Below are 23,869 nucleotides of genomic sequence, written 5' to 3'. Positions count from 1 at the left end.
AAACTATTTACAATACAATTCATGTATTTCTTTCTGTTTACGCTTAGATTCTGAGGGGCACAAATATCTCTAGCGTCCCAATCTTTATGAGAAAAGGCAATTGGCTTAGTCTCTGTAATTTTCCCTGATACATGACCCAAGTTTTCCAGTCATCAACAATAATCAGCTCATGAGGCCAGGTCACAATAGGCTTAGGGCTTGTTCAAATGAACATGGCCTTATTCCCTGGCTGAGTGTTAGGGACCCATCAGCCAGGGGCCTCAGTAGGTTTAATCATTTTTGGAATGTTTCTCTGGGGCAAGGGATCATTTTTCTTTTCCCTGGACTCTCGTGACCTCATCATGGAAGCCCCTACAACTCCAGCCATCAAAAAATGAAACAGAGTTAGCCACAACAAAAGCACAGAGACAGAAAAGAGGGAAGGTTCTGGTCCTTGAGAGAAACCACTTTGCAGTTTCTTCTTGAGTGGTACTGTGACTTAGTCATCCGGAAGTAGCTCCAGAATGGCTCCCAACAGAAAGAAATAAACACAGCTAGCCACAACAGAAGCGTAGAAACAGGAAGGAATGAAGGTTCCAATCCTGGAGAGAAATCGCTTTGCAGTTTCTTCTTGAGTGGTGCCATGACTTTGTCATCCGGCAGTAGTTCCAGAATGGCTCCCAACAACAGGGTACTACCCGAGCATCTCAGACATCGCAGAGTGCTGTGGGCTGAGGGGTGATGGGCCCTGGAGCAATCCCCCCGGACTTGGGTATCCCCAGCCAGCCAAGATGGTAGAGTGTGTCCTCACAGAAGAATGTGACTGACTGTGCAAAAGAGCTGCGGCCTGGTGAACTGCGCTATCACCTGTCTGAGAAAGATGGCATTAGCCCAGAGGGCGGCTGCAGAACGCGGGCCCTTGCGGATGAGCACTGCGTCACCTGGAACCTGAGGAGGCCCCTCTGAGGGCATGTGCTGAGTGGTCTGCATGGAATGTCGCTCAGACCCCACTCCCTCTTCTCTGAGGCCACGCTCACTGGTCCGTCTCCAGTGGGTGCAGAGACCCCACACACCAGGGGCCAGGAATGCAGGCATGCGGGCTCCGGTGCTGGGAAGACACGGCCTCCAGTGTTTGGAGAATGACGAGCGGCAAAGGGTCTGCTACAAAGTAGGGTCTCAGCAACCCGAAGTCAAGCATAAACTCTGATGTAAAGGCAGCTTCCCTGTGAGTTGGCTAAATGTGCTGACCCCAATGGGAACATGGCAGGATGATACTATTTTAAACTTTCTCATGATTATTATTTTAAAAATATTTGTTGGGCTGTGTTGGGTCTAAGTTGCAGCGCACGGGCTCTTTAGTTGTGCTGCAACAGCTTAGTTGCTCCACAGCGTGTGGGACCTTAGTTCTCTGACCAGCGGCATTGAACCCATGTCTCCTGCACTGCAGGTGGATTCCTAGCCCCTGGACTACCAGGGAAGTCCCAACATCATTATTTTTAAAGGGCAAAGTCTTTAGAGTCAGACAGGCCTGGGTTCAAACCCCAGCTCTGGTGGGTCGCCCTCCATGTATCTCCTTAGGCAAGTTACTTTACTTCTCTGGTCTTAGTTTCTTTATCTCTAAAATGGGGATCATATCTACCCATCTTTGAAGCTAGTAAGCATCATTAGTAATAGTAATAGATAATATATATTAAGTGCTTACTGTGAGCCAGATGCTATCCTAAACACTTCATATTAATATATATTAACTCATTTAATCCTCCCAACAGGCCCTCGAGGTGGATATGCTACTATGCCCATTTTGGGAGAGAAGATGGGGAATGATCTTGGCTCAAACAAGTCTCCCAGGAGAATGGCCTCAGACCCTAGTGACTGAGCTGCTTCCAGGCCAGCCTCATGCAGCCGGCTTCCCAGACATGCTCTGCTCACTTCAACTGACTTCCTGCAAGTCCAGACTGAGGGCCAAGCCCCTGGCTGGGCCACTGGCTCCAGGAAGGCCCAGTCACCCACGATGCCCAAATTCTCACTTCCACCCACGGTGGGCTCTGGGCTTTGGCTGCCCTGGCCTGGGTCGGGTACCCAGAATAGGCAGCCCGGGCTGGATAGGTTTCTCTGGCTCTGGCCATGGGGACAGGAGGCGCAGCAGCTTTACTGGGTCCTGGCCATAATGAGGCCTCATTAGTGGGATCCAGCTGCTCTAGCCCCACTCAGGGAGGCCGGCTCCCCCAAGCCCGCCTCTGACTTTTCTTAATAAGGGTGGGCATTCCTCCAGAGGGCCCAGGAGTCGAGGGCCTTTGTGTGCCACCTGTGACTCCGAGGGAAGGTCCTGCTGAGGCAGGACTGCAACGTGCTGGGTGCTGGGGCTGCCGGGAAGCTGGGTGAGCGGAGGGGAGGCCAGAGAGCTGAGTCAGGGGGCTCCAGGGAGGCCAGGGTGGGGAAGGAGGCCAAGCGGAATGGAGGACAGGTCCTAGGTCCAAGAGGAAGCCTGAGGAGGTTGGGCCTTTTCCTCTGGATATAGGTATTGTCCATTATCACTGGGGAGGCTATAGTTGTGAATCTAGGATCATTCAGTCATTGTGCAGGCTGGCCTGGCTAGGAGAGCACCTCCTCTTTGCTAGTCCTTGTCATATAAGGAGAGTGCCCACTGTGTGTTGGTGCCTGAGATAGGAGAAGACCTACTGTGTGTCAAACCACACTAGGAAGGCACCCAGTGTGTGCCAAGTCCAGTGCTGGGAGAGCACCCACTGTATGCTAGCCCTAGGCCAGGGAGCTCTGGTGGTTTGCTGGGTCCTGCACTAGATGCTGCTGCTGCTGCTAAGTCGCTTCAGTCGTGTCTGATTCTGTGTGACCCCATAGACGGCAGCCCACCAGGCACCCCCGTCCCTGGGATTCTCCACTAGATGAGTGCCCCATGTATGCCAAATTCTGGGCCAGGTGAGGACCCAGGATATGGTCAGCCCTGAGCAGGGTGAGCATGCACTGTGCGCCTGGCACTGTGCTAGGTGAATGCCCAATGTGTGCCATGTCATACTGGTTGAGCACTTGTCACGTACCAGGACTCATGCTAGGAGAATGCCTGCTAAGTGACAAACCTTCTACCAAGGGAGGGCCCGGTGTATGCCAAACCCCGTGCTTGCTGAGCTCCTGGGATGTGTCAAGCCCACATTGGTTGAGCACTTGCCACATGGCAGGACCCGGGCTGAGTGAGCATCCACTGTGCACCAGGCTCTGTGATGGCTGCTGCAGACAAGAAGTATCTAAACACTTTTGTCAAAGCATAACAGAACAGGTCAGGGTGGGACAGCCCCAGGCGGCCTGTGGTGCTTTCAAAGTCTTCTAGGACGATTTAGATGCTCCAGCACCTGGATCCCTAGCCTGGATGACTCTGCTCTTATTCATCATGAGGCTTCCCAGTAGCGGAGGCACCCAATGCAGTAGAGATGTGGGGAGAGACCAGTAAGACTCACCAAGGCCTATCTGCCCAAGCTGCTATACAAGTGGGGAGCAGGCACAAAGGAGGGGACTGAGTTGGACTTCGTGTGAGACTGTAAGATTAAAGCTGACCCAGTGGGGCTCTTGGAGAAGGACATGGCAACCCACTCCAGTATTCTTACCTAGAGAATCCCATGGTCAGAGGAGCCTGGTGGGCTGCTGTCCATGGTGTCGCACTGAATTGGACACGACTGAAGCGAGTTAGCATGCATACATGCATTGGAGAAGGAAATGGCAACCCACTCCAGTATTCTTGCCTGGAGAATCCCAGGGACAGAGGAGCCTGGTGGGCTGCCATCTATGGGGTCGCACAGAGTCAGACACGACTAAAGTGACTTAGCAGCAGCAGCAGCAGCAGTGGGGCTCTCCTGTCATGGGTTCTTCTCTACCAGCTCCCTGTCCTCTGAGCCCCAGACAACCAGGCCCTACATGTGTATAAATAGAGGCACTAGGTCTCCATGAAAGGAACCACCCCCACCCCTGGTGCCTCCAAGCATCCCAGCTGCTCCCAGGCTTGGAAGCACCCTGGCCAGCTGGGTTCCTGCATGGCCCTGTCCTAGGAGCTGCTGAGGCATGAGGGAGGCAGCTGAGCTAGCCTGGCAGAGACCAGTTTATTTAAATTGATGTATGTTGTCTCTGTGAAAGCATCAGTCTGAGAGGTAAGCTTAAGATTTTCCAGATATTTTATGAGTCTGGATCTTCTCTCCCGTATGTGTGGTGACTTTCTAAATTTTCCATATGTGTGGTTGCTTTTGAGTATGTGTGTGTATGTGTGTGTGTGTGTGTGTGTGCTCAGTCGCTTCAGTCGTGTCCCGCTTTCTGCGACCCCAAGGGCTGTAGCAGACCAGGCCTCTCTGTCCATGGGATTCTCCAGGCAAGAATACTGGAGCGGGTTGCCATTTCCTCCTCTAGGGTATCTTCCTGACCCAGGGACTGAACCCTTGTCTCCTGTGTCTCCTGCATTGCAGGCAAATTCTTTACCCACTGAGCCACCTGAGCAGCTTTTGAGTATACTAGTTCTTAAATGTTTGGTTCCCAAAAGGTGAAAAAGGGAAAAATGAAGGGAGAAAGAAACAGATGCCAGGGACTTCCCTGGCGGTCCACTGGTTAAGACTCTGTGCCTCCATCGCAGGGGGCACAGTTTCCGTCTCTAGTCTGGAAACTAAGATCCCGCAAGCCATGCGACATGGCCAGAGAGAGAGAGAGAAACAGGTGCCAGTCCTTTGAAATACCCTGTACATTCTGTCATTTGGAGGAGGAGAGGTTTGTGATGATTGCAGTGGGAGTTGCAACAATGGCTCCCCACCTCTGTCTGCACATGATCAAAGCAGCAATTAGTGATTAGAACACAGATTACCCATGATTTGGAACACAAGGTTTTCATTGCCCACTCTGACTCCCACAAGCTGAGGCAGGCTGCGCCAGAAATGTGTGCACAGCTTCCTGGTAGGGACCCAGATGTTTGCGGATAGCCACTAACTACCTAAGAGCAGAAACTGACTGTAATTAACTGCAGTATACCTTTCCCAGCTTCCCTTGAAGTCACAAGCATTTAATAGACTCCATTGTTCCAAAGTAATTACATCGGGCAAATTCTGCAGTCAGGGACATGAATCCTGGTGCTTCCTACCCTACTATCTTCCCTGGTGTCACTTCAGCTGTGTCCATTTGACACAGTCCTAATTATCTTGGGAAGTTCCCTTATTTTCTGGCACAATAAGAAACACCGGATTCACTTGTTCCAGACTTGAAGTCGGGCAATTCTCCCGACTCTTCCTTTTAGTAAGGAATGGAATTGAAGGCAAAAATCTGAGCATGAGGGATTTGTGCTTGTATAAAATATTTCCTATTTCAATATAGCATTATTTTTGTTTCTGATTTTTATAATTTCACTTATACTGAAAATCCAGATTTCTCACAGTATTATGTTAAAACCTTTTTATAGTGATAAATAGCACTCAAACAGAAAAGTGAATGTAAGTGCACAGTTTAATGGATTATTACAGAATAAAGACCTTTGAAACATTGTTAGCACCAGGGAAGCCCCTATAGTTTCCCTTATCACTGTCTCCTTGCCTCCCTCCCCTCTATTATTACTCATGGCCTATTGTCTGGACATAACTTCTTTGAATTCCTCTGTCTGCCCTGTGGTGTTCCTGTAATTGGTGAAAGCTGCAATTACTTTCTTAAGTTTTGTTTTCCTTTTTTTTTTTTAACTTGTGTTTAATGTTGTTAACTTTTCCTTGATCTTCAACAGCACTTTTCTGGTGAATTTTCTTTCTCTTTTGAGAAGTTACAATCTTCCATTTCTGTTTTGGTGTTTTAGTATCTTCTGTGGATACTATTTTACTCAAGTTTTAGTTTTCATATTTGAATGGATCGGTCTTTTCTGGAGAGATATTGGGGTTGTGTTCCCGGTTTCTCAGCTCAAGAGCTCTCTCTATTGGAACTGTAATTGACATCTTTAAAAAATATGATTCTTGGATCCTGTCTTGTTTCAAGAAGTTCTACCACCAATCTCTTCTCTTTTCCCTTAATATCAGTCAGTCAAGGAATACTGCCCTTGACTTCCAAGACAATCCCTGACACTGTTAAATAGTGCTCTTAAAAGTCTTCCCCTTTTCTTTACTTCCTCCAATGCTTGATCTCAGACTTAGCCACTGCATTCCTACTCAGATGAGAGCCTCTTTTTTTTTCACCCTAAATTAGTACCTCTAAAATTTTTAAATTTATTTTTGGTTGTGGTGGGACTTTGTTGCAGCACACAGTCTTTCTCTAGTTGTAGTGAGTGGGCTCCTCATTGCAATGACTTCTCCTGCTGGAGCATGGGCTTTAGGAGAGTGGGGTTAGTAGTTGTGGTGCACAGGCTTACTGGCTCTGCAGCATATGGGATCTTCCTGGACCAGGGATCCAACCTGAGTCTCCTGCATTGGCAGGCAGATTCTTAACCACTGGACCACCAGGGAAGTCCTGAGAGCCTCTTCTGTAGGAAAATACTTGTGAATGGTTTCTAAGTTTTACCAAAGCCAAGATCTTTCTGAACCCTCCATTCTTCTTACTTTATGGTTTTCTGAACCTGTTCTGCTAGTTTGGGATGATCTTTCACCCTCACACTTAAACATAGTCTGAAATTTGAGAGTTTTCTCAGAGTCTTAGTGCAGCTTGTGGAATATTTTATGATCTCTTTGTACTTTTTATTGTCAGGCGAGTGTAATCTCCTCGGTTCCATCTCGTCTCAACAAAAATTTCAAGCGACGGACATTAAAGCCCGCAGCACGTCACAGCTCTTGGATACACCGTGTTATAGCTCTTGGGTCTTGAACAGATCGTGTTATAGCTCTTAGATCAGTGTTACAGCTCAGTTTTATTTAGAAAAGAGCAGGAAAATACATCCTTGAGGCATGAGGGCCTGCGGACCCAGAGACACGAAGAGAAGAGAGCGCCCTGGCTCTTTGGCTCCTCTTTTTATGTTTTTTCCTCCCCCCTGGGCCTGCCCTATGTAAACTGGGCGAGCCAGGAGTGCTGTTTCTTCTACCTGAGGTCCTCACTCTAGTCCTCGGACCTTCCTTTGTTCTATTTTCCAGGGCTTTTCCCTTCCTTGTCTTTTAGCCACAAGCGTTATGGTCCCTCCACAGAGAAGAGGCAAGGCCATCTCTGAGTGACAGAGGGGTCAGCCCGATGGTCGGGGCAGTGTCTGGAGTCGTGCCGCCCATCGTGCCAGTTCCTCTGTGCCACAGAGAGGTCAGCACCGGATTTCCACATTGGCTCAGCTTTCTGGGAAAAAAAAAAAAATAGGCCCCTGAGGGTTGAGGCTTCCATCACATGCAGTGTGGGAACTTCCCGAGCCTGGCACAGGCACCAGGTCTAGCCACTGGCCCAGCTTTGAAACAGGAAGAGTGAAACTGTCCTGTAAACGGTGGGAGGAGGGGTAGGGCAGATGCCACTGCCAGCACTGTGCCCTGGGGCATTGTGGCTCTGACCCAGGACCTGCTCTGGGGGAGCTCATCCTCCAGGGCTCCCAGGAAGCTGCCGCCCTGTGGGGAGACCCAGGGCACCCCCCAGGCAGGGCACGAGGCAGGAGGCACCTGGGTCCGGTGTCTCCAGGAAACTGAGGCAAAGCCGGCAGCATCCTCTCTGTGCTCAGAAAGCCAGGCTGGAATCACCTTCAGGTGAGGATGTCAGGCTCTGTGGACCGTGTGCTTCTGGGCTGTTAGTTTTCTTTTGGAGGCTTTACTTCTTCATAGTGCTGAAAAGATCTTTTTTTTTTTTTTTTAACAAACTCCATCCTTCTATCAGCTCAAATAAAGAATTTGTCCACACGTTAGATCAGGCTCCAGTTCCATTCAGGAAACTTGTTATGAGTTCCTCTAAGTGCAGTATCCCCTGGATGCGGGTCTTGACTTCTAGAATTAAGTCACTAAAAAGGCTGGCGGGGCCTGAGCTCCAGGACATGGCTGAAGGCTTGGGAGGCATACGTTGAGGCCTCCTGGCAAGCAGCACCCATTGTCCCCAGCCCTCTAAGTGGCCCATGAACCACCTGCCCATCTTTCTGCTTCCTGTAGTATTTTTGTTGCTGCAGCCCTAGGCTTTATCTCTGGTGTCCCTCGGCTCTTTCCAAAGCGGTTTCTTAGAGCACTCCCAGCCTGACACGGTTTCTAGGCTTCGGAGCCTCCCCAGCTGTCCATTGCCGTCTCTGCAGCCATAGACTGGCAGGACTTCTCCCTTTCCTGTTCCCCGTTGCTCCCACTTCCGTGCATAAGTCAGTTCAGATCAGCACATGAGATTGTGCCAGGCGCTGTGCTGGGCACTGGAGATCTAGAGCTGATACAATCCCAGGAGCTCCTAGGTCTGGAGGAAACATTCAAAAAATGCTTCAGTTCAGTTCAGTCGCTCAGTCGTGTCCGACTCTTTGTGACCCCATAAACTGCAGCACGCCAGGCCTCCCTGTCCATCACTAACTCCCAGTTTACCCAAACTCATATCCATCGAGTTGGTGATGCCATCCAACCATCTCATGCTCTGTCGTCCCCTTCTCCTCCTGCCCTCAATCTTTCCCAGCATCAGGGTCTTTTCAAATGAGTGAGCTCTTTGCATCAGCTGGCCAAAGTATTGGAGTTTCAGCTTCAATATCAGTCCTTCCAATGAACACCCAGGACTGATCTCCTTTAGGATGGACTGGTTGGATCTCTTTGCAGTCCAAGGGACTCTCAAGAGTCTTCTCCAACACCACAGTTCAAAAAATGCTTAGTAGACGGAAAATGCCATTGAATCCTTAAAGGCCACAGATTCGGTGGGAGGCCACTGCAAGTCTTTGAGTAGAACTGACTTCCAAGGGCCACGGCAGCTGAACAGTTTCTTGCCTGCTTCAGGATTATCCAGAAGCCAAACCCCTCCCCTTCCTCTGTGCCCACCTGACCATCATACCCTGGACCCCTGGTGCCATCAGCTTTTTCTGCTACCCAAAGGTTGATGTCACCCCTGCCCTCCCTGAAATGCCTCTTGCTAGTCTGGGAAACTGGAGAGGGAGGGGAGCAGTGCTGATGGGAGGCCTAAGGCCTGGGTGGGGCTGGGCAGGACTCAAGCCCACTGCCAACCCCTACTCTTTGCAGTTGATTCTCATCTTCCTCGTGATCCAGTACCAGCCAATCACCTACCAGCAATACAGGTATCCAAGCTGAGCCGAGGCCATTGGCTTCCTTATGGCTCTGTCCTCTGTTATTTGCATTCCACTCTACGCCCTGTTCCACTTCCAGGGATCAGATGGGGACACCCTCCTCCAGGTGGGGGCAGGGGCAGCCAGGTGAATCAGAAGGGGGTGGATGGATGGATGGCGCTCCAGGGCTCCCTTCTGATACCGTCTGCCCGCCTGTCCCTCCCCCATGCCTACCTCTCCTGCAGGGTTTGAAAAACTCAACAAAGCCAAGCAGAGACTGGGGTCCCGCCCTCCTGGAGCACCGAACAGGGCGCTACGCCCCCACCATTCCACCCTCCCCTGAAGATGGGCTTGAGTTCCAACTGCTGTACCCGGACAAGGCCCAGATTCCCACGGTGGGCGGTAACGACTGCAGCTGTCTGCAGGACTCCCAGATATGAGCACAGCTGCCGGGGGAGTGCCCCACCCCACCCTGTGCTCCCAACACAGAGAGTGGGGAGACAATGGATAGGTGTCACCGCCTGCCCCCACCATGCCCTGGCCAGGGGTGGCACCTGTCACCTTGGCGACCACTGCTGGCACGGTTATTCGTGCTCATGTCCCTAGTGGCTGAAACAACCGCGCTGCGGCCCCTGCAAGGAGGAGGCCAAGCACAGCAGGAGCCCAACTCAGCGAAAGCGCCTGTGGTTGAAGCCTAAGGGGAAGAAAACCCAGAGCAAGGGAACTGACAAGAAGGCCCATCGTGCAGGAGACTAGGACAGCGAAAAATGAACTCAGCAGAAAGCTCACACGGCTCAGCCTCAGATTCCAGAAGACCTCTGGTTAAGGTAGGAGGTCATCGCTCCTATGGCTGGAGGGACATGCCTAACAAAATCTTAATTCCTTTACAATCTCTCATTTCTTGTTTCCTTGAACCCCCCGCGAACAGGAGGGCAGCAGTGGGCGCAATTGAGGGACTCTGGAGAGGCTACTCTTTGATATGTCCCAAAGGCACTATCTGCTGGGCCCCAGTAGCTGTTACCCAAGCTGGCGGGGGTTCTTCTGTCCTTACTCTTCTCTGTGCCAAAGATCAGGCCAATGAAAACTGAGCACAGGTCAGGAATTTAGCAGATTTTCTTGCAGGCTATGAAGGGGATTCCTTGGCACGTTTTTCCCACTGCTTTTTCCTCCTGTCCTCCAGCTCTCTCCCAGGACTCAAGCTCGGCCAAAACCCGGGATGCCTGGTTTCAGGACCTAGTGAAGCTCAGGCTCTGAGGTCTCATTGCAAAAATTCACTGAGAGACAAAACGATAAGTAAGAGGTGGATTTGTTAAGATTCAGAGAGAAGCCACTCTTCAGGGTGTGTGCCACTGCCAAAGGCAAGGGCTGGGCCATGGAATGTGGCCTGGCTAGGTTTTTCGAGTGGGGTGAATTCATATGCTAATGAGTGGGAGGATCATCTCAACCATTGGGGAACCACCCACTCCTCCCTCTTTTGACAGTGCTTTTGAGCTGTCCTGTCACCTCTGGGTGTGTCTGTTGGCTTATAGATTGGGGATGAAGGTTTACTTGAATTTGATTTGTCATCTTGGACCCGATTGATTTTAATCGGTTTACATTATGCTCTTGTGCTATGTCATTCTTTCAAAGGTTGTGCCCTGCCCCCTTCCCTCCTGTTCCATGCTCTTTTCCTCAGCCCCATCCGGGCCCACAATGTCGCCTCTACAATCTTTTGGAGGGACAACCAGAAAAGAGCTGGCCCTTGGGAGGGAAATACTGTATAATATCCAACCCCTCTAGATATTCAGCCTTTCATCTTCTATGTTTCCTACAACATGTGCAACACCAGCATCTCTCAGTGAACCCGCTAGGGCAGGCGACAGGCACACAATGCCTGCTAGAAGTCCATCAGTTGGCATCCCTTCAAAGGCAATTGGACTTCCAGGGATAATGTTTGCCGCTTTGGGAGTTAGCCCTGCAGGCCGTTTGGGCCCAAACCCTTACCACCCTTCTCCTAAAGCTATAAACATACCCCTGGATCAAATCTCCACTCCACTTTTATGGAACATTTGGTCTGTTGCCTCTCAACAAATTTGTTCTTAAGCCAATTACTAACTCCTACAATCAGGACCCTGCCCCCTTGTAGGCAACGTTACTCCACCCAGACTATTATTAAAATACCTTAATGTCCCTAATGGGGCCAGATAACCCACTCCTTTGTCACTACTTGTGTTATTACCTAAAGTGGGTCTATGACAACAAAATGCTTACCAGGGGAGACACCCTAACCTGCTCTTAAGGAGGACTAGGGGAAGAAATCAGTGACTTACTATCCCTTAGAGTAAGAGGACAAGGTTTATGACTCTTTCACTGTTTCCCAGTCTCAGGGCACAGGCTTGGATTGCTTTACATCATGATATCGATTCCCGTCTGCGGTAAACAAACTAGCAATGAGTTAAGATTACAACCCCTTAATCCTACCCAGCACTGGTCACGCTGGAGATCTTGGGGATGCCCAACTCTAGTCCGGGGGTCCCAGGAGGTCAACCTGCCTTGACCTGCCTAGGGATCTGGTCCTTGAAAGGTTGTCATGCCTCAATCTGCTCGAGGATCCACCAGTCCCCAGGGGTCCCAGGAAGTCATCACGCCTCGGTCTGCCCAGGGACCCAATTCTTGGGAGGCCATCATACCTCTACCTACCCAGGGATTCGATCTCTAGGAGGCTGTCACACCTCAGCCTGCCTGGGGATCTGCACCCTGACCTGGGGACGTCTGACTCTCAGGTTGCAACAGTACTGGGTAAGATAACAGCCACCAATACCTTTTATAACAGAGAACAGTAGAAGGAGACCAAGGCCCAGGAGAGGGAGAGAAGGAAAGAGACAAGGCATGCCCAGATGCTGGCCGCCCTTCAGGGAAGCCCTATGACACACCCCAATTCCTTGAAGGACAAGGCGAATGCCTAATCTGTAGACAGGTGGGGCATTGGGCTGTGTCCAAGAGTGACAAGTCTCCTAAAATGGCTTGCCACAAATGCCATCAACTGGGACATTGGGCGGCACTCTGCCCTGGGGACCCAAGAGCCTCAAGGTCAAGCGCCAAGCCTTCCATCATGATCGTTCAACAGGACTGAAGCGGCCCGCTCCAGCCAGCCCGCCTGTCACAGATAACCATCAAGGGGCTGGAGCCAAGGGTGCGACTGGATGTGGCAGGTAGGTCTGAGAATTTCTTGGTTGACACAGGGTCTACCTACTCTGTCTTGATCTCCTACTCCGCAGCCTTCTCCTCCCAAACCTGTACCATTTTGGGTGCTACAGGAAAAACAACTACTAAAAGATTCACCCAAGCACTTCTTTGTTGCTGGGCTGGACAAATATTTTCCCACCAGTTTCTGGTGCTCCCTGAGTGTCCTACTCCCTTATTGGGAAGAGATATACTCACTAAATTGGGGACCACTCTTGTGATGGGAAGTTTTTCAGCCCCTAGAACTCTACAGCTCCTAGTTACTACTGAAGAACCCATTACACCTTCTCCAGTAGAAAGGGACCAAAAACTATGGGAAGACAAAATTAACCCCCAGGTGTGGGACCAGGGAATTCCTGGATGAGCCCACCAAGCTGGACTGGTCATCATTGTCCTCCAAGATCCCACTCGGTTTCCTAGCCGAAAACAATATCCCCTCAAAAGAGAGGCTCGAGAGGGACTGCAGCCTTTAATAAATAAATTCCTTGCTTGTGGGCTATTCGTCCCCACCAATTTGCCATGTAACACCCCAATCCTCTCAGTAAAGAAGAAGGGCGGAACCTGGCGAATGGTTCAAGATCTCCAGATCATAAATGAAGCTGTAGTCCCCCTCCATCCCACAGAACCCAATCCCTATGTAATCTTGGGAGAAATCCCACCCAGTGCCAAGTGGTTTACAGTCTTGGATCTCAAAGATGCATTTTTTTGCATACCACTGGCTAAAGAACCCCAATATCTTTTTGCCTTTGAGTGGGAGGCCCCAGGAGAAAAACATCAACAGATGACTTGGACAGTATTACTTCAGGGGTTCAGAGATAGCCCCTACCTGTTTGGACAGGCCCTTAGCTGGATCTCCTAGATCTAGATCTGGGACCTAATGGGAAAATATTACAATACGTAGATGACCTACTAATCTGCTCTCCAGATGAGAAAAATGCCCAACAACATGCAATTCAGGTTCTAAACTTTTTAGCAGAAGGGGATATAAAGTCTCCAGTGCTAAGGCACCAGATGGTAGAGACAAAAGTCACTTACCTGGGAGTTCAGATTACACATGGGTCTAGGAGGCTGTCCTCTGAACGGGTACAAGGAATCCTCCAGTTGGCCTCCCCCATGACTCGAAAACAATTGCTGCTTTCCTGGGGCTAACTGGGTATTGTAGAATCTGGATACCCAACTATGGTCTAATTGCCCAGCCCTTATATGAAAGCTTAAAGGGACGAAATGATTCAATCCCACTAATGTGGGGAACTCCTCAAAGGAAGGCAGAGGCTATACTAAAACAGGCCTTAACTCAGGCAGCTGCCTTGAGGTTGCCACACCCAGAAAAAGCATTCCAACTTTATGTCCATGAAAGAAAGGGAATAGCCTTGGGAGTGTTAACTCAAAGGTTGGGATCCGAGCCCCAACCTGTAGCTTACTTATCCAAGAGGCTCGGTCCAACTGCCCGAGGCTGGCCCCCTTGCCTTCGAAATCTTGCAGCTATTGCAATCATGACAGAAGATGCTTTAAAGCTCTCCTTTGGGGACAAACTAGCTATTTTTACCAACAACCAAGTAAAACAACTCCTAAATGGGAGAGGCCATTTATGGATGTCTGATCAAAAAATCCTCAGATATCAAGTAATGCTGATGGAAAATCCAGGCCTCACTATATCCCCTTGTGAGGTTCTCAACCCAGCCACCCTCCTGCCTACCCCCGAGGGCTCTCTCCCCTTTCACTTTTGTCTAGAAACCTTGGACCACTGGACAAAACCCCGAGAGAGATTGTCAGAAGATCCTCTGACCAATCCTGAGAAAATCTCGTACACTGATGGAAACAGCTTTGTCTTGGATGGAAAAAAAAGAGCCAGGTATGCAGTAGTCTCCAATTTTGAGACCATAGAGGCTAAGCCTCTGCCACCAGGCACTTCAGCCCAATTAGCTGAGCTCATAGCCCTGACTCGAGCTTTAGAGCTGGGAAAAGGAAAAAGAATAACCATTTACACTGACTCCAAATATGCCTTTCTAGTTCTACGTGAACATGTGGCTATTTAGAAAGAAAGGGGCCACTTGACCACCCGAGGGTCCCCAATCAAATATGGTGATCAAGTTTGTAGACTCTTGGAGGCAGTCCATCTGCCCACTGAGGTTTCAGTCTCCCACTATAAAGGACACCAAAAAGGGAGCACGGAAGTGGCACGAGGGAACCAAGCAGCTGATCAGGCAGCTAAGAGAGCAGCATTACAGAACAATGACCTAATAGGGATTGCCACCTTAGTTCCACAGACTAATTTGCCAGAAACTCCTTCATATACTGAAGGTGAGACTCTTAAAGCTAAGAGTAAGGGCTTTCAAGAAGGTCATACAGGGTGGTTGCAAAAGGAGGGACTCCTTTTTCTGCCTGAAAACCTCCGATGGAAGTTGGTTGACTCCTTACATACCACCACTCATTTAGGAGAAAAGGCCCTCCAAAGATTACTAGAAAGTTCCTTCAGAGGAACAGGCCTCCAAACAACTATAAGGCAAGTGGTCTCCTCTTGTCACACTTGCCAATTAAACAACCCCCAAGGAGCTCAAAGACCCCAGCTGGCCCAGCCCATCCAACGATGTGGGACCTACCCAGGAGAGGATTGGCAGATGGACTTCACCCAGATGCCAGTTTCTCAAGGGTATAAATACCTATTAGTCATGATAGATACATTGGCAGGATGGATTGAAGGCTTTCCCACCCGGACTGAGAAGGCTGAGGAGGTGGTAAAAAAAATGCTCCATGAAATCATTCCAAGATTTGGTCTGCCCAGGTCATTACAAAGTGACAATGGGACATCATTTACTTCTAAGGTCACCCAAGGGGTCTCTAAAGCATTGGGCATTACTTATTATCTCCATTGTGCCTGGAGGCCTCAGTCTTCAGGAAAAGTAGAAAGAGCCAACCAATTCTTAAAATCAGCGATAAAAAAGATAACCCAAGAGACCTCCCTGGGATGGAAGGAGGCTTTACCAATAACTCTCCTCTGCACCCATATTGCCCCTAAGGAACAGGTTGGTCTTAGTCCTTATGAGATGCTATATGGGAGACCTTTTGTTTATGTCAATGACCTCTTCCTAGATCCGGAGGTTCAGACCCTCCAGTCTTATACCATGACCATTGGACAATTCCAACAGGATATATGCTTGTGGGGTATGAATCAGGACCCAAAAGATTCTCAGGAGTCACCACTATATGCTCCAGGGACCCAAGTCCTAATTAAAGTCTGGAAAGATGGGTACCCAAAGGCTCAACTCCAGCCCACATGGAAGGACCCCTACCCTGTAATACTTTCTATCCCCACAGCAGTCAAGGTACCAGGACATGACTCCTGGATTCACTACTCACAAGTCAAGCCATGGAAGAAAACAGAAGAGGACACTCAATACACCTGTGAGCCCCTGGGAGACCTCAGATACCTATTCAGGACTACAAACGAGTGCCATTCTAATGAACACCCCCAAAATCTGGTTTCTGGGGATAAGATTTCTCAGGATAGCTCTAAAGAGCCAACATAGCTTGACAGAGATTGTACTCCAAAACAGGCAGGAGATAAATCTTCTGATCCCTGAACAAGGAGGGACTTGAGCCATCCTGGTGATGGGAATTTACAATTGGCTAATTCCCCTACTAGTCCTTGTTATGCCATATTGATGTTGCTTATGATTGTTCCATGTATTATCAATTGTCTAACCTGTTTTGTCTCTGTTCATTTCAACAAGCTACAACATGCAGTGCTAGTTCAACAAAGATATAAAACTATAGCCAACCGTGGAAAATATCACTCATCCTTAGATGGACACCACTATGAGGACTCTGAGGCCTGAAACTAGCAAAAGGGGGAAGCCCAATACCCCTCACCATCCCAATTCAGCAGGAAGTAACCAGAAAGACCTCAAAGCCCCTATTCCCAAAGAATTGGGCCTCCCATCTCTTGAGGGGGAAATGTTAGGTAGTTAGAATAGGAAACAGGAATCCAAAATGGTGGTGGCTAAAAGACAAGGAAGGGAAAAGCCCGAGAAAATAGAACAAAGGAAGGTCAGAGGATCAGAGTGAGGACTTCAGGTAGAACAAACAGCACTCCTGGCTAGCCCAGTTTGCATACGGCAGGCCCAGGGGAAGGGAAGAACATATAAAAAGAAGAGCCAAAGGGCTCTCTCTTTCTCCCGTGTGCTGACACGCTCCCCAACTCTCTTCTCTTCACGTCTTTGGACTGACATGCCCTCACACTTCGAGGATGGATTCTCCTACTATTTTCTAAATAAAATAGAGCTGTAACACTGATTTGTCTAAGAGCTATAATACGGTCTGTCCAAGACCCGGGAGCTGTGATGCGCCGAGGGCTTTAATGTCCATCACTCCAAATCTTTGTTGTGACAAGACAGAACCGAGGAACATACACTCGCCTGACACCTTTATACTTTAATAAAACTTTATTACACAAAAGCTCTGAGCGATCAAGCCTCATCTCTGGCCCCGGATTGAATTCTTCTCCTCCAGAGGCCGAGAATCCCGGCATCTTTTCGTGGTCCAGCAACAACCTTTCAGTCAGTATGTTTAACTTTTTGAGGAACTGCAGGCTATTTTCCATAGCTGCTGAACCATATTCATTCTCACAACTAGTTTATTAGTGTTCCATTTTCTCTACATTCTTGTCAATATTCCTTATTATCTGTTTTATTTGTTTATTCTATTCTATTTTTTTTCAATAGAATTCTAATTATGAAAAGTTTTTAGAATAAGCATGTCCACACATTAATTTAGCCATTTAAAAATTAAATATAGAATTCTTGAAGGATAGTGGATAGTGTTTTTTAAACTGTGGTGGGGCTACAATTTTTCATTGGATCAGAATTCTTCTTACCATACACATGTTTATAAATGTTATTTTGTATCTACTCAATATTTAATACAAAGTTACATTCATGTAATCTGATTATTTTCTTGTTAATGACTGCTCTTTTGGAAAGTCCAGTGCATATACATTTTGGTCAATAAGTTGGTGATTCTGGTTAGCTGAGGTCAGTTCATTCAGGTTTCTCTATGTCTATCAATAATTTACCCCCACATTGCTAAGGAATAGGTGGATGGGGGAGGGACGGAATGGGAGGTTGGGACTGACAGATGCAAACTATTATATATAGAATGGATAAGCAACAAGGTCTTATTGTATGGCACAGGGAACCATATTCAATTCCTGTGGTTATTATAGTGGAAAAGAATATGAGTAAAGACTATATATATAACTGAATCACATTGCTGATATTGAAAACCAGCAGAAATTAACACAACATTATAAATCAACTATATGTCATTAAAAAAAGGTACTCCCATAGATTCTCTCAAACATGGGTACAAAGAGCCAAACTTTGAGGTATTACGAATATTTGTTACGGATGGCAGCCTTAATTTATTGACTTACAGAGTTTAGCTTCTATTGTGGATTGAATCATGCCCAACCTGTCTGAAGTTATATTGAAGTCCTAACCCCCAGGAACTCAGAATGTGACCTTGTTTAGAGATAGAGTTATTATAGATGTAATCAGTTAAGATAAGGTCATAGTGAAGTGGAGTTAGGGGTATAACTGATGTCCTTATAAGAAGGCAACCAGGTGAAGCCAGACACACAGGAAGAATGACAAGTGATGGCAAGGTGGAGACTGGAGAGATGCAGCCAAAAGACGGCCAGCAAGCCACAGAATTCTCCTAAGGCTTCAGAGGGAACACAACCTTGCTAACATCTTGACTTTGTATTTCTATCCTTCAGAATGGTGAGACAATGAATTTCTGTTATTTTAAGCCACCTAAATGGTGCTGTCTAATGAGGGAAATTAGGGGCTGAGGGGTATAGCAATGAGACACTTTTAGCATTTAGCATTTTAAAAATTAATGAGTTTGGTTGCCTTGGGTCTTAGTTGTGCCACATGGGATCTCCATGGCATCATGAGACTCTTCTGTTACAGGGCACCGACTCTTAGTTGCTCCGAGACATGTGGGATCCTAGTTCCCCGACCAGGGATTGAACCTGAATCCCTGGCATTGCAAGGTGGATTCTTAACCACTGGACTACCAAGGAAGTCCCAGCACTTAGTATTTTTTATTTTTAAACAAACAGGTATTATTTTTATCATTAAAAAGAAAAAGGAATCCTTTGCAGACGGAAAGCCAATAGAAAAAGAGTAAGGAAATTCTTAAATCGTGTCTACATTTCATACGCCACACAATGCTTTTTATATGTTAAGCTGGTCTTTGATAAAATGTGAAAGTGTGTGATTTAAGTCTCCAGAGAGCATATATTCAGTGGTGCTCATGCAATAATTAACTCCACACTCTCACTCTCACAAATATTCCAATTCAGAGGATAAATTATCTGCCTACCTTACTAATGGCCTTTCAGTTCGTGGTTTCCTGTTCAAGTCACCAAGAAGTATTTTCATGTTCAAAGCTGAATATATTGACTGAGAACAGCTCGGCAAGCAGAAGTGCAAAAGGAAGATTTACTAGCAGAGAAAAGCAAACTTATAACTACCGGGATTTTGAAAGGCATTAGCTATCACAGTCTTACAATTTCTGAGAAATTATGTTTTTTATCTATAAAATCATGAAAATGCTGCATTCTCTACATTATTTATATTTTTTGCTGCAATAGAAAAATAACTATTTTCCTCACTGCTGCTGCTGCTGCTAAGTCGTGTGCTAAATTACAGTCAGCCTTCTATGTCCATGGGTTCCACATCTGCAGATTCAGCCAACCTCAGAAGGAAAACGTTCGAAAAATAAAATTCCTGAAAATTCTAAAAAACCAAACTTGAATTTTCCCCACAAAGACAACTATATAACATTTGCTTTGTATTAGGTATTATAAGAAATCTACAGATGATTTAAAGCACAGTTGACTTGAACAACTCGGGTTTAAACTGCGTGAATCTACTTACATGTGAATTTTTTTCAATAAATATATTGGAACATTTTCTGGAGATTTGTAACAAATTCAAAAAACTTACAGATAAAATTCATAGCCTGGACTGGAAATATATTTTTTAAAAAATGGTTATGCTATGAATGCATAAAATATATTCAGATATTAGTGTATGGGTTTCCCAGGTGGCTCAGCGATAAAGAATCTGCCTGTCAATGAAGGAGAAGCTAAAGATACATGTTCGATCCCTGGGCCAGGAAGATTCCCTGGAGAAGGAATGGCAACCCACTCTAGTATTCTTGCCTGCAAAGTCTCATAGATAGGAGAGCCTGGCGGGATACTGTCCATGGGGTTGCAAAGAATAGGACACGACTGAGTAACTGAGCACTCATTCACAGTGTATCCTTACATAGGCATAAAGTGAGTGATATTTACCATAAAATTAATAATGGGTTACTTTCTTTATTGTTTTACAGCTTTGCTTTTAAAGAATTTCTTTACTGTACAGTGTCCCTGTCATAATTGGAGAAGCTGTGTATCAGCTATCATAATAGGTAAGTGTTTTTTTAAAAAATGTAGCAATGTTTCCAATACTGTATTATGAATATGACTAACACTCTATGCCATAAAATTTTATAATGATTCATTCATTTGTGTACATGAATTGTGGAGCAATCTTATCCATGACACAAGGCAACCATAAAGTTATCAATGCATGATTTGTTATACCTATAAATAGACAAATTTCCTTTTCACATTATCTTTTCATTTTTGATGGCTAGTGTTAGTAACATGTATGACATCTACCATGTTTTGTACCATCTAAGACAATATTGACGTAGGTACTGACAAAATGACTCATAAACAGATGATGTATGGATAAATATAATACAGTACTTTTCCTTATGTATTTTCCTTATGATTTCCTTAGTAACATTTTGTTTTCTCTAGGTTGCTTTATTGTAAGGATATGTATAAGGGTGGAAGAGGATGAGAGGGTTAAATAGCATCGCCGACTCAATGGACATAACTTGAGCAAACTCCAGGAGACAATGGAGGACAGGAAAGCCTGGCATGCTACAGTCCACAGGGTTGCAAAAAAGTCAGACATGATTTAGTGACTGAACAACAACATACAGTATAATATATAAAACATACAAAATATGTGTTAATTGACTGTCTATGCTATTGGCAAGGCTTCTGGTCAACAGTATGCTTTAGTAGTAAAGTTTTGGAGGAGTTCAAAGTTATCTGTGGATTTCCCACTGCACGGGAGTCAGCACCCCAACCCCCTACATATGGGAGGATTTGTGTATGTTATATGCAAATATTATGCCATTTTATATAAGAGACTTGAGCATCTGTGGATTTTGGAATCTGCAGGGATCCTGGAACCAATGCCCCAAGGATACTGAGAAAGGTTGTAGTTTACTTTCCCTCTCAAATCATCTTTGAGTAAAATCAGCAATCCACGATTCTCATCCCCAATTGCCAGAGATTCCTGCCCTCCCATCTGTGAGGCCCAGGGGTGACACTGGAGACTGAAGCTCCTTTATCAGATGCTTCAGTGTTCCATCAAAGGTGCAACCGCAAGCTTTCACTGCCTTCTTGGCCTCACAGCATCGAATCAGGAGAGACCCCGGTGGAGAAACGCTGAGTCTACAAAATGGTCCACCTCATCCAGCTTTTCACCTCTCAGCAGCAAGGAAAGCTCATAAACCCCTTTCACTTGCTTCAGACCAGCACATGTAGGAAGATTTATTTCTCTATCAGCAAACAGAAATTTATACTAATTTATACTAATTCCACCCATCCATTCATTCATTGTTTAAGACCAAAGAGCCAACCTCATAGCTGTTTCTCAAAGCTCTGCCTAGCAGTTCGTATGAGGGCAGCCCCTGGCTAGTAACCTGAGATCAGGCAAAAGCATCAGAAAGTGTGAGAAAAGCACTGGCCTGGTGAGTCAGAAAGCTGGATTCTGGTCCTGCCTCTTCCAGAAACCTGCTATGTGTGTTCTCAGGAGAGAAGCTCAAATTCTTTTGTCATTTTCACCGTGACAGACTTTATTTTCTTGGGCTCCAAAATCACTGCACACAGTGACTGCAGCCATAAAATTAAAAGATGCTTGCTTCTTGAAAGAAAAGCTATAAAAAACTTAGCGTATTAAAAAGCAGAGACATCACCTTGCCTACAAAGGTCCATACAGTTAAAGTTATGGTCTTTCCAGTAATCATGTATGGATGTGAGAGTTGGGCCATAAAGAAGGCTGAGTGCCAAAGAATTGATGCTTTCGAACTGTGGTGCTGGAGAAGACTCTTGAGAGTCCCTTGGACTGCAAGGAGATCAGTCAATCCTAAAGGAGATCAACCCTGAATATTCACTGGAAGGACTGATGTTAAAGCTGAAGCTCTAGTACTTTGGCCACCTTATGTGAAGAGCTGACTCATTGGAAAAGACCCCAGATGATGAGAAAAACTGAAGGCAGGAGGAGGGGGCAATAGAGGATGAGATGATTTGATGGCATCAAGGGATTTTCTCTTTAATCACAACTCCAAGACTTAGAATTCAGTTAAGACATATTCCCTTAAAATTCTGAGCCAGGACTACACGGGGCTATAATGTTTATAGCAAGAGTAAACTGTGTTTCTGCTCTCAGGGAGTCTACCTTCTGCTGAGGCAATCAGACTAGCTGATAGGTTAAGTAGCATCTAGTGATAAATGCTGGAAGGGAAAGCAAGCATGAAGCAGATGTTCCCCAAAAGACATGATGTGTTGTGAGGGAGGGGTGGGCCACAGGAATAGACAAGCATGGTACACAAACACACTCTCTCTCTCTCAAGATTGTGAGCAGCTTGCTGTTATAGGAATTGTGACTCAATCATCCTTGTTCCTCCAGCACTAAGAACATAATAGGTTCACAATTCATTGAATTATGAACCAAAATTTTAAAACACTTGTGTTAACACAGGGCATCTATTCATAAACTGGCATATTACTTTTCATTTCCATTTGGTTTAATTGTCACTTTCTTCCATTTGCTCCCTTACAGAAATTTCATTATAATTTTATATGTCTGAAGACAAAGACTTTGTTAATCTTCTACCAATTTGGAATTAAGATAATTTGGACAGAGATGAGACTAAAGGTACCTTTCCATTGTTTATGAAACCGGACTTTGCAATGAAAATTAAATGTCAACTATGTGTGAATTTCTTTGAACCAGTTGAACTTTTAGAAATGTTCTTCAGATAGTTTGTCTATACTTCTCAGAAATATAAATCCATATAACCTTTGATCTAGAAATTCTATTTCTAGAATGTATAGTAGAGACATACTTGCTCTTAGTGGAAGAGGTAATAAATAACCTAAATGAAAGAGGAGGCTCTTTATCTACTGATCTGGAATAATCTTCAAGATACGTTGCTAATTCAATATCCTGTAATAAACCTTAATGGAAAAGAATATGAAAAAGAATATGAAAAAGAAGATATCTGTGTGTGTGGAACTGAGTTATTTTGCTATATATCAGAAACTAACACAGCATTGTAAATCAGCTATACTTCAATTTAAAAAAATTTTGAAGCGAGATACATTACTAAAATTGCAAGTGGAACAACCAGTGGGTAGGGCACTAAACACACACATTTGCTAGTGTGTGTGCAGACTATCTCTGGAAGGATACACAGAAAATCTGGTAGCCTTGGTTGATTTTGGAGATGAGACTGAAAGGCTGGAAGACAAGTGTGGAAGGCGGATTCTTTTTTTCTTTTGCCTTGTGTAGCTTTTGAACTTTTAAACATTTTTAAACATTATAACTCTAAATTCGACTTTAAAGATTCAAAATACTTGTTCATTAAAAACATAAATTATCTCATATCTATAGCTTGCCTCCGAGGAGATTAATTGAGGATCTAATGGAGCTGGGGTGTGGGGAGGGGGGAGAAACTTACTTTCATTGTCCGCCTTTCACATCTTTACCTATTTTTTTTTTTAACCATGTGTATCTGGGGGGAGAAAGGAAGTAGGTACCTTTAAGCATTTTAGCTCTTCCATATAACTTGGTATTTGAAGTCATTATATACATTCTTAAACACTATGTTGAAAAAAATCTTACAAAGTTTTAAAATTACATATTCTAAATTTATTCCAATTCAAACTGACCTTTCACATCCATATCTTTTGATGGTTTTGATGGATTATGGCCATTTTTCAACTGTTACTTGAGGTTTTGTAGTTCTAGTTGCTGTCTACTTAAAAAAGTAAAAGCTTCTTTTAAAAACATATTCTCTACTGACGATCCTACTTGCAAGGCAGCGAAGGAGACACAAGACATTCTGGACACAGCAGGGGGGAAGGAGAGGGTGGGATGATATGAGAGAATAGCATTGAAACATATATGTTACCCTATCCAAAATAGATAGCCGGCGGGAATTTGCTACATGATGCAGGGAACGCAAAGCCAGCGCATGGTGACCACCTAGAGGGATGAGAAGGGGAGGGAGGTGGGAGGGGGGTTCAAGTGGGAGGGGACGTGTGTGTACCTAACGCTGATTCATGTTGGTGCATGGCGAAAAGCCATCACAATATTGTAAATT

General features: G+C 46.0%; 1 protein-coding gene across 1 annotated transcript; it reads left to right on the top strand.

The window, feature by feature from the left end:
- The first annotated feature begins 7,149 nt into the window (after positions 1-7,149).
- On the top strand, positions 7,150-20,443 carry LOC145530962 (sodium- and chloride-dependent glycine transporter 1-like). Its single transcript, XM_081552290.1, has 9 exons — positions 7,150-7,212; positions 7,538-7,640; positions 9,081-9,136; positions 9,225-9,251; positions 9,370-9,951; positions 12,231-12,315; positions 14,078-14,198; positions 19,751-19,828; positions 20,226-20,443. The coding sequence occupies exons 1-5, from the start codon at positions 7,150-7,152 to the stop codon at positions 9,562-9,564; spliced, it is 444 nt and encodes a 147-aa protein (XP_081408416.1). The 3' UTR covers positions 9,565-9,951; positions 12,231-12,315; positions 14,078-14,198; positions 19,751-19,828; positions 20,226-20,443.
- The last annotated feature ends 3,426 nt before the right edge of the window (positions 20,444-23,869 follow it).

This window comes from Giraffa tippelskirchi, chromosome 13 (genome assembly GCF_054371585.1).
Source record: "Giraffa tippelskirchi isolate mGirTip1 chromosome 13, T2T-mGirTip1v1.2.pri, whole genome shotgun sequence".
NCBI lineage: Eukaryota > Metazoa > Chordata > Mammalia > Artiodactyla > Giraffidae > Giraffa > Giraffa tippelskirchi.
This window is presented reverse-complemented; position numbering and strand designations above follow the sequence as displayed.